Genomic DNA, 11,401 nt, shown 5'->3' with positions numbered 1-11,401 from the left:
TTATAACTTTGTTCATTTTATTATTTTGTACATATTGGACAATATTTATAGCATTTATACAACTTTTGAAAGCAGCATTTATTACGTATTTTTAATGACAAATATTGAAATTCGTAAGACAAATATTTTTTTCAAACTTAACAAATGGTATATATTTCACAATTACAACCAATGTTTTTCATATATAAGATAATGAAATATTTCATATTCTTTCAAATTTTAATCAGTAAAATATATACCCAAACTGTCAATTTTCCTATGAAATACATTAATGTGAAAAATATTTTGTATATTAATTAATTTTTTATGAATAATTTACACATATGAAACAGAATTATAAATAAAAATCGATACTGACGACATTACTATTAAAATTATCAATAATTAGAGCTAGTAATTTTATAACAAAATACAAAACTGCATTTATAATAACTTATATTATATTGCTTACAAATAGTAAATACAACGTCAAGTAAGTGGGTATTTTTATTCTGATATTTAGGACTGTTACGTTTGTTATCGTCTTGGCTTAAAAATACTTGTATGAAATACATTAGGTTCAGTCTGCTTTTGTTTCGTTGCTGATCATTTTTTTTTTTTTTTTTTTTTTATCTGAGATTCGTTAGCGTAGTATAATAATATAAACGTTAATTATAATTAAGCAATTTAAACTAAAAATAAGATATTAATCTTTATTTAAGCATATTAGCATTCTTAATAAGATTTTTCTTGAACATGTCAATGAAAAGCTTAAAATATTAAAATTGAATATATCTTTTCATATATATTTCGAATTTTTTTTTAATATATTAAAATATAGAATATGAATCTGTTTTATTCATTTAAAAAAATATCATGTTTAAAAATTATAAAGATTCAAACTATGTTAAGATCATTTTCATATCGGATTTACGGATTTTTTACGTATTAATAAAACGGTTATAAATACATTTTTTTAAATAATTTCTTATTTATTCTTCCTTATTTCTATTGTTAAATTCCTCTTATAAATGTAACAGTAGCATCCGGTTTATTTGTTTTAAAGACTAGATTTTTATAGGTTCATTAATCTTCAAAAATATCGGAACAAAAGATAAACTTTTTGTTGGAATACTAGTTTGTATAAATACAATTTGATTTTTAAAAGCAACTTTTTTATGTATTACGTAATATTTAAATAGTTTTAGGATAATAGTTCGATTTCAGATTGTATGTTTGTTCGTGCTTGTTCTTCATATTTTTCTCGAAATTCTTTCGTTGCAAAAATATTAGGTATTTGAAGAAAATTTTGTAAAACCTGTAATACAATAATTATTTTAATTATTTTTTTCAATTATACATAAATGATATTTAATTTCTAATAAAATATTATACTATAAATATTATAATATAAACATTTATCTTTACAAAGAAAATATTTATAAGTCTAAATTGTTTAAAAATCAGTAAAAAATATTTAATCGTTTACGTCACTAATTGATATTTCTGTCGAGATAATAATTTATCGAATAAAAATTTTACAATGAAATCGTTAAATGTAATGTAAAAAGAAAAAAAATTGGACTCATCACGAATAGAACTACAAAAATTGTAAATGTAAATTAATCTAGCAAATTGTTAATTTCATAATAAAATATCGCTGGTAAAGGGAATTTCCGATCAAAGAGAAATAAATGTAACCTTGAGTCTGAGGGCGGTGTACATCGGTTCGCTTAAAAACAGATATTCGCCGCGTATCTTTTCTCGGTAATTGGAGTATTTGTCAGGCTCAGCGCCTAAAATCGCCATGTCAAGGTCTAAGAGGTAATGGGCATCTTCGCCTCCGTAAGCACCGTCAACTTTATGAGCCTCAGTGCTATGTGTCGACGTAGCCTTTAATAGTACCTGGGTATCCGCCAATAGTTCCGAGTCCTTAATAAATGATCAAAATGATTAGAGTTAGACAAATGCTATGGATACTGACAGTTACGATAATAGCGATCATATGCAATTGAGAATTATATAGAAAAAATGGGGCATGTATGACAGTTAGCCAGAGACATGGAATCTCGAGGCATAGAGTTTAATAGCTTTAGGTAGTTTTACAAATTGAAGGTCAGATCAAGAATTATGAATAATTAACGGTGAGTGAATAGCTCATGGAATTCAAATGTAACAATTTCATGCGTGCATAAATGGTGTAAAAATTAATATTTATTACTCGTTATTTATATATTTGAATATTTACTTACAGCAGACATGCCAGCTTCTTTTGCGAAATTAGTAAAATGATCTAAATTTTTGTTCTCTCCATCTAACGCCTTTGGATCATATTCAAAACTGAAAATGTTTTTGTTATTACTTACTATAATTTATAATTCTTATATTGAGAATATTAATTAATAATTATAAAGAAAGTATCGATCAATCTTATAGGAAATATTTACTTAAACCTCACAATCAGAATTTTGCTTACTTTTGAAAAAAGAGAGCGAAAAGGACGGCTTTGGGATTCTTCAAATTATACTTAATATCTTGATAATGTTGAAGTTTTTCACTCAATGAGTCGAGAGTATGGTATGTGCGTTTATCTTCCGAATAATTCTCTTGAATGCGCGTCAACCACGAATCGCAGGCATTCTCCTCCAAACCCTCAGTTGCCTCTTTCCAACTTTCTTCTGATGATACCATTTCACTCGCTGTTTAAAAAGCGGTTTGAATTGTTAATTAATTAATTTAATTTAATACATTCTATTGTTAATTAATGAGGACCACTCGTGAGCTCGAACGTCCAGAGTTTGGAAACATTTAGCAAGACTTTTAAGGATATTGTTTGATATATGTTTAAAAAGTAATAAAAATATTTCTTCAAACATTTATCCATATAGAATATTATTTTATTAAAAGGTAGTTTTTTTATGATTTATATTGAAAAATAAATTTATATAAATAAAGTATATATGTAGTTGACCTACATATTTTTAATACATATTTTTAATCTTATATAAATATTTCATTTAACTTACTATTCAGCTATAATAATATGAATTATTTATATTTTATATTTGATGTTTTCGTCGAAAAACTTATTAGTTCTTGAGCAATTGTATTCAGTTCCAGTGTAAACAAGTCTATTATTATAGATCGTATGCGCAGTGGATACTTAAATTTTTTATTTTAACTTTTTTTAACTAGTCACGTAACAAATCCATTTTCATAAACATGCATAAAAAATATTTGAAAGAATAACTATTCTTGACATTTTTAATATCTTTAGCATTCTATTTTTTATCTTCGATTTATTATTGTTGAATTTCGTATATGCAAATGTCTCTTCGAGATTATTTGATTAATAATTAAATGAATCGGTAAAACTTTATTATCGATATTTTGTATAAAACTATAATGATTTGTAAAGAAATTAATAAATTAATTGAAAATGTTAACGAAAATGTAACAGTACTAAATAATGTAATCAGATCAATGAAATATATTATTTAAATTATTATAAGTCAATTCGATTATCTATTGTTGGCAAAATAAATAATTATCGGAATATTAAGTGGTTTAATGTTTATTGCGATTTATTATTTACTCCTATATTATCAAAATATCTTCAATAAATAAGGAAATACACACTTATCAATGTAATAATAAATCTATCGACATTAAATGTTAAAGAATATTTAAAAACTATGTTAAAATGTGAAAACCTAATTTCAAAAAACTATTACAAATGATCTTCTGTTGTTAACAATAAACACTCTTAACGCAATAACTTATTTTTTGTACTTACAGTTGTATGGGGAAAGAGATCTCAGTAGATTTAAAAAACAACCCCGTGAGTGAGCTATAAAGAAGAGAAATTTTCAAACGAAAAATAAAATGCTATTCTTTTAAACTCACATCATTTCACAAACAAATGTATATGTAAAGACCTTAGGAAGAGTGGTAAGAGCCATACGTGAATACGATTGTCCGAAAAGCTAAGATTTCTACTACTTATTGATTAAATTCCTTATATTTATATATAATAAGCAATACATGACACACGTATAGATAGCGCATGCGCATCTGTCGGCATAATTACCTCGTTTTACGAGGTGGTTTTAAGGATTAAAACCCAATAATGTCGTATTTTTTAATTATAAACCAACTAGGCTCAACTGAAAAAAAAATCTTGATTATATTTAATGAAGTAATAATCTTTAAAAAGAGGTCTGATATTGATATATTAAATATATTAAATTTTATTTTAAAAAGTTATTTTATTTTAAATTAAACAATTCTCTAAACGTTAGATAAATTATAAATATCTTGTAAACAGATATTTGATAGTTTAACTACGGAATAATGGTACATTACAATTCATTCTGACGATGAAATCAATATTACTGAACAGAAATTTGTAAATAATAAGATTATTTTAATATATTCAACACCTAATCTCTGCCAGTAAAGATGAATTGTTTTTGCATGCCTTAGAGATAATTTTTATTTAATATTTTTCAACATAATTCAATTCATTTGTATTTAGAAATATATATTTTCTTATTGTACAAGAATAAATTATTAAATAAAAATATGATTTACTATGTTATAAATATATTTTTGATAATGTGCATTTGCAATTTTTTTTATTATTGTTATTTTTATGCAATTTATGGTATTTATTAGATTGTATCAAATTATAATTATATATCTAAAATCTTCATCGAAATTTTATACGTAATCTTGAATTTGCCGGTTAATAAATCGCTGAAATTAGAAAATGGTGTCACTAAATTACGCTAAACGAATTATATATTTAGCAAAAAACACGTGTTAGTATTACATAATGTTATTTTCTTTGTTAACTCTATATTTATATTACTCTTATTAATGAAAGTATAGTATTAAACAATACTTATATGTAAATATTATATTACGTGAAGAATTATTACAGAAATTGGTGAGATTTTAATTCATCGTAAAATTGTAAGAAAAATGAATATATTTTATTAACGTTGAAACTGAATATAATTATCCTTTATTTCTTCATAAATAGAAATGGAATACGAAAAATTAATTTGTGATGAATTTAATAGTCCTGAAATTAAACATTGTTTGACAATAGATTTTGAGAGAATAATAAAAAGTGTAAAACTTGCAACAAAAATAAGAATTTTAGGAAATAAATTGTATACAGAATGTAAACACAATGACATAATGCATCAGAGAATTTGGGATTCTTACCTGTGTAGCATAGCATTATCGCCTAATGATTCAGAAATGCTTGCTACTTCTTATGGAAATATGTCGGCATTGATGTTTCATTTAAGCAAGTACCAAGATTGTATCAATAATATTGAAGAAGCACTAAAAATTACAGAATCAAATGCTTTAAAAGTAAAATTATTATGTCGTAAAGCTAAATGCTTAAGTGCAATGGGAATATCTGAAAAGGATAAGATTTTTGACGAAGCAAGAACATGGTTGAATAAAATTGATGATAATGACAAAATGAAAGTTGACCTGATACAATTAGTTGATAAAGCCAAAATTGTATTGGATAAAAACAAGGTGAAAGTTGAAAGGTATAAAAACAATGTATTTGGGAAGAGTATTAAATTATTTCTAAAAGTATTAAAAAATTATATATGCTTAATTTGAGATTTGTTAAAATTTGTCATAATATTACTTGATGTTAACATTTTTATTATATTTTATATCAAATTTATGAAATATATATTAATAGATCGTTTTTCAATTTAAAACATTTATAACATATTAGTTTTCAAAGTTTTATTTAACAAATCTATATCATTCATTTTAATTTATTGAATATTTAATAAGCTTAGATAAAACTCTAAATTATACTTATGTTAAAACTGTTTTAATAACATATTTTATTTAATAAAAATATATACATCTAACTTTAAATGTCTATTAATATATTCAAATAAATTTTAGGCTAACATTTTTAAACAATATTTTGTCTAACAGATTATTTAATAATGCAAAAATTCTGATGTTTTTTATTAATAATTTTAAGAACAACCAGTAATGAAAGTCATGTAGATTTTTTTAATGAAAATGAAATACTGAAGAATGTAAAAAACAAAAAAAGAAGGAAAAACAATTTGAAATTTAAACACTTAATCAATTTAGCTGTTAAAGAGACAGAAAGTGTTTTTAATTCAGTTGATTTAACGTACAATGATGAATATGGCTGGCATCTGACAGCAACTAGAGATATTCAACCCGGTGAAATTATTTTTGTTGTAAAACCATATGTAGTAGTACAAAACTTTACAAAAAGTCAAAACTTCTGTAACAATTGTTTGAATGTTATATGGACTGGTATACCTTGTAAAGCTTGCCCATGTTGTATGTTCTGTTCCAAAAAATGTCACGACGAAGCTATGGAAAAATATCACAGCATAGAGTGTCCCATTTTACAATTCGTGGTTTCAGGTGATTCTTGGTTAGACTATCACATACAAGCTAGCTTAAGAGCTGTTGTAATGGGTGTTAAGGAATTTGGCAGCATTACGAATCTTCGAGATAAAATAAATGAGTTTGATAGTTTCCCAGGTATACTTATTTAATTATATCTGAAGATATTAATTTCCATTTCTGTCAAAATTTCATACTAAAATGAAATGAAAGTAATTGAACTAAATAATGTTTAAGTCTTATTGTGCAACAAAATAATTAAAATTATTTTTTAATATTTATTTATTAATGAATTCATAATTGATAAAAACATTTTTCAAGTTTTTAATTATATTTTTAAAAATAAAATATTCTAAAATAAGTAATTGAATGTATATTTTATAATTTATTTTATATACATATGTATATATATATTTAATATTAATCATCCGTTAAAAGTTACGTATTCTATTTTACAGATGATACAGAATATAGGAACTATCATACATCTTTTATAAGCTTATTAGGTTTTAAAAATATTCATGTTGAACCTGAAATTTTAAGTGATCTTGCTGCAGCTTGTTGTAAAACAGTTATATGTTTAAGTAAATTTACATCATTCTTTAATAGTGACCGTAAATTTGATACTATTGAAAATTTTACAGAGAATGAAGATATTAAATTCATAGCTGTATTACTTTTAAAAATTGCTGTAATTATATTCAATAATGGTATCAAAGTAAGAAGTTTTAAAAATGTCTTATATATAAACATATTGTTATAGCAAGTTTGATCAAAGTAATGAAATTCTGATACAATACAAATAATCATTTGGTGTAATTGCTATAATATTGAATAGTATTTTCTATTCTAGTGAAAATAAAGACTGTCAAAAAAAAATTATAACGTTATATAATGTGTTAATATTAAAAAATTGACGGCTGTCCATTTAATTTATTGTGTTTTAATAGGTCACAGAATCTGGCTTGTTCTGTAAAACTTATGTTGATTCAGCGAAATGTTCCTCCGTTGTTCCATGCTGTGAGAAAGGAATTTCTATGAACACACTGAGTCAATTTATACCTCACAGTTGCGATCCCAATGCAAAAGCAATGAAAGTCAATAACTGTAAAGAAATCTACTATGCTTTACTACCAATAAGTGAGGGTGATCTGGTAATTATCTTGCGAAAATTTAGAAATTTACAAATACTATAACTCCAAAATTGACTTCAGATTCTGGAGTGCTACAAAAATACTTTCTATGAATGTGAATTCACCCAAAGACAGCAGGAGATATCACGGATATTAAATCGTAATTGTACCTGTTTAGCCTGTCAAGAAAACTGGCCTGCTCTGCTAATAGATGACGTAATATATGAAATTTAAAAAATTCAACAATAAATATATGTAATCATTCATTAATTTTACTTTATTACTTTGCAGGGTAAAATAATGAGCATCGAATATTTAATGAAAATAGTAATAGCGAGTCGAAAACATAATAATCAAAAACAAAAACTTTTTAATCTAATAAAAGAGCATGGTATAGCACATCAAAATATTGTAAGTGAATTGTCAAAAGCTATAAAGATAAATTATAATAATTTTGGACAACCATCTCTTCAAGTCTGTGCAGCAATTTATGCATTACACTTTGTTTTTAACGAATTATATGAAATAAAGTTAAATATGCCTAATACGTGCAAAACTGGACAAATATAAGAAATATATGCAATATATTTTTATAAATTACATTTTTTTTCTATGTAAAAATTTATATTATTAAATATTTATTTTAATTTTCAATTCTTTAGTTGTTAATTTAGTACCATTTGCAACCTTAATATAGATCTTATTTAAATATATTGAAATTAAGAAATATATTAAAAATATACAAATCAATACAAAATTATTTTTAATATCCCAGATTGAATTATTAACCCAATACTTGGGTGAAATAAATTTTGCTAACAAACAGAATTATTAATAGAAGTATAATGATTTTGGTATATGAATAATTTTTACAAATACTTTCTGAAAATTACATATATACTAAACAGGAAAAGTACATACAAAATTGTCACTATATCATTCAGTGTATATTTATCAGCTATCTATTGTATGATTAAATTATTTTTAAACATCTAAAAAATAATCTAAGTCATTCAACAAATTATAAATTATTAACATAATTACAAATTACAGTTCTTGATTTACATATAAAATTATTTTGAAAGAATAGTTTATCTAAATAAATTTTTTAACAAAAAATACAATTTTAAATTATATAACATTAATTGATATATTTCATAATGTTTTTGTCTTATTTTTTATTTTTAGTAACATCAAAAATTTTTATTTACTAAATTAATATAATTACTATTATAACAATTTTTAATAAGAAATCAATTTAACTCATAACTTAGAACATTATTATTATTTATTTTAAAAATCATTTAACATAAAGCTTCTATGCAATAAATTCTCTAGAATGAATAATATAAAAATATAATTACATAATATATAAATATAATAATATAAATATAAACACAATATATAAAAATATAATTACATAATAATTATAGAATAATATATAATATAAATATATAATAAAGGTTTTTAATTAAGAAACAATTAAGCAAACCGTAATTATAATTTTGTTATGTAGATATCTACATGCATAATCATGTCAATATTTTGCAATATTTTTATCTAAATTATAATTTTCATAAAAAAAATAAATTGTACCATTAATGTAAAACAATGTAATGTAAAAAATCTAATGAAATTTTCTTTAAATTGGTTTTTAAAAAATTATTTAAAAAATGATTAAATATATATATATATATAAAGGTTATTTATAATTATACAAGTAGATAAATGAACAATATATTTATATTTTATTTGTATTTATTTAAACTACCCTAAAATTCTAAGTATTTTTCAAAGGTTTTCTTAAAATTATTAATATTTTTTAAATATTATTAGTATTAAATTAATTTAATATAAATTAGTATATAATAATTATTATTATTATATTTATTATTTAATATTACTATTATAAATAATTAGTATTATTTTAATTATTTGGAATAATTATTCAAATTGAAAAACAGCTGCATAAATTTGAATTATTCATTATCTACAAAATTTTGTTTCATCATGAAAATATTATATTAGCGAAAGCGTTATTGATAACTTCGAACAATTTAAATTTAACTTTTGTGTTAAACTATAAAGAACACAATTTGGATGAATTAATTCGCTTACTTTTTTTATTAAACTCGTTTTCATAGGCATAATACTTAATTTGGCAACAAGATTATCAAACAACCTCGATAATATATCTCTTCAATGGTAATATTAATAGCTGCTTAGGAAAACTGAGACTTTTAATAATGATCGTAAACGTACAAAATAGCATGCAGCACTAATTACATTAATAAAAAATATAAAATAAACAAATTAATTGCAAATTGTTATTATATAGTTTTATTAATGATAAAACAAAATTTGTCAACATTTTATAAAATATAAATAAAAATTAAGGCATGGATGTAAAAATTTTATATTTGTGTTTTCCAGTTCACACATACGCAAGTATAGATTAATTATTAGTTGAATAACATTACAGTAATTTATTTCAATATTCATAATTTTAATTATTTTCTTAGTTTGATAATTATTTGTCATATATCAAAGCGAGCAAAGGTTAATAAATCATAAAATCTGAAAGTCGTCCTTGAATATTTATAAAATGTTTATTTGATTAAATATTAAAGTTGGTATTTTCAATATTTAAATCAATGTTTTGCTTTAAATGCACAACATCTACTTTTATTCTTATTTTAATTTACAATTTTTAATTTTTCGATTTTCTTACTCAATCCTTATATGAGGTAGGTACACATGCATGTGTGCGTATATATATATATATATATATATTTAGATATTTATTTAATATAATTTTATATGAATACATACACTATAATTTTATATATATACACACACACACACACACACATATATATATATATATATATATATATATATATATATATATATACATAAAGTGAGAGAGAGAGAGAGAGAAAGAGAGAGCATGCGCTACAACGCATTAGCCGTGTTCTATTTAATGTTGTACTTTTCATTGGGTCAGAAGCTAACCTTCTTACGCTTAATATAACGTTTTAATGTCATCCATCGATTAAGTTAATAAGCTGTAATTAAACATTTTATATTTATTGTTCATTGGATATAGGTAAAGTAAAAGTTGTTACGTTTATATTTAATAATATATAAGTAAACTACATTAATTATAGACTAATTTATTAGAAATATCAACATGCTACGTACTAGATTTAGAATAGTTTCTAAGTTCATTACCAGCAACAACTATTCCAGTGCTCCAGCTGAACAAAAAAAAATCATTTCTGCTAGTTTCAAGGTTCAAAATAACAAAGACTTTCTAGAACGAGTTAAAAACTCCAAAGTACCTGTTATAGTAGATTTCTTTGCGACGTAAGTTATTCAAAACTTACTCTTCAAGATACTTAAAAATTAATAATTTAATTTACATATATATCTTAGATGGTGTAATCCATGCCGTTTGTTAACACCAAGAATTGAACAACTTGTTGGAGAAAAACAAGGAAAAATTTTATTAGCTAAAGTAGATATCGATGAAAATACTGACTTGGCAATGGATTATGATGTAAATATTATATTTCTTTTAAATAACATCGTTAATAATAGTTGGTTATAAAATAAATTAATATCTTATATTTTATTGCTTCAATAAATAATATAAGTATGGATTACAGATTGCTTCGGTTCCTGTACTTATGGTTATGAAAGATGGAAAAGTAATGGAGAGATTGATTGGATTACAAGATATCGATAAACTTAAGAAATTTATAAACAAACATGCAAATTAAATTTTTGTAGTATATTATAAATTATAAATATATACATTTATTAATGTATATATACAATGTTGAAAA

At 23.0% G+C, this 11,401-nt stretch overlaps 3 protein-coding genes across 4 annotated transcripts; 2 read left to right on the top strand and 1 right to left on the bottom strand.

Annotated features, from left to right (window-relative positions):
- Positions 1 to 1,030: 1,030 nt before the first annotated feature.
- Positions 1,031 to 3,819, bottom strand: LOC105361737 (uncharacterized). Its single transcript, XM_011498993.1, has 5 exons — positions 3,776 to 3,819; positions 2,456 to 2,678; positions 2,232 to 2,319; positions 1,681 to 1,911; positions 1,031 to 1,297 (listed from the first exon to the last, which is right to left on the bottom strand). The coding sequence occupies exons 2-5, from the start codon at positions 2,668 to 2,670 to the stop codon at positions 1,184 to 1,186; spliced, it is 648 nt and encodes a 215-aa protein (XP_011497295.1). The 5' UTR covers positions 2,671 to 2,678; positions 3,776 to 3,819; the 3' UTR covers positions 1,031 to 1,183.
- A 1,368-nt stretch (positions 3,820 to 5,187) lies between these two features.
- Positions 5,188 to 7,784, top strand: LOC105365753 (SET and MYND domain-containing protein DDB_G0273589-like). The gene is made up of 6 exons (XM_011503987.1): positions 5,188 to 5,314; positions 5,390 to 5,555; positions 6,014 to 6,555; positions 6,876 to 7,135; positions 7,368 to 7,571; positions 7,632 to 7,784. Exons 1-6 carry the CDS (start codon positions 5,188 to 5,190, stop codon positions 7,782 to 7,784), a joined length of 1,452 nt encoding a protein of 483 aa, XP_011502289.1.
- A 2,732-nt stretch (positions 7,785 to 10,516) lies between these two features.
- Positions 10,517 to 11,367, top strand: LOC105361722 (thioredoxin, mitochondrial). 2 transcript variants are annotated; one of them, XM_011498977.1, is made up of 4 exons: positions 10,517 to 10,659; positions 10,734 to 10,919; positions 10,989 to 11,112; positions 11,222 to 11,367. In XM_011498977.1, the coding sequence occupies exons 2-4, from the start codon at positions 10,744 to 10,746 to the stop codon at positions 11,333 to 11,335; spliced, it is 414 nt and encodes a 137-aa protein (XP_011497279.1). In that variant the 5' UTR covers positions 10,517 to 10,659; positions 10,734 to 10,743; the 3' UTR covers positions 11,336 to 11,367. The 2 variants fall into 2 exon arrangements, with proteins under 2 accessions (XP_011497279.1, XP_011497287.1); XM_011498985.1 differs by having other exon boundaries at positions 10,721 to 10,919.
- Positions 11,368 to 11,401: the final 34 nt, after the last annotated feature.

The sequence above is a fragment of the Ceratosolen solmsi genome, unplaced genomic scaffold, assembly GCF_000503995.2.
Source record: "Ceratosolen solmsi marchali unplaced genomic scaffold, CerSol_1.0 scaffold10, whole genome shotgun sequence".
In the NCBI taxonomy this organism is placed as follows: Eukaryota; Metazoa; Arthropoda; class Insecta; order Hymenoptera; family Agaonidae; genus Ceratosolen; species Ceratosolen solmsi.
Note: the sequence above shows the minus strand (reverse complement) of the source record. Positions and strands in the feature narration are given on the sequence as shown.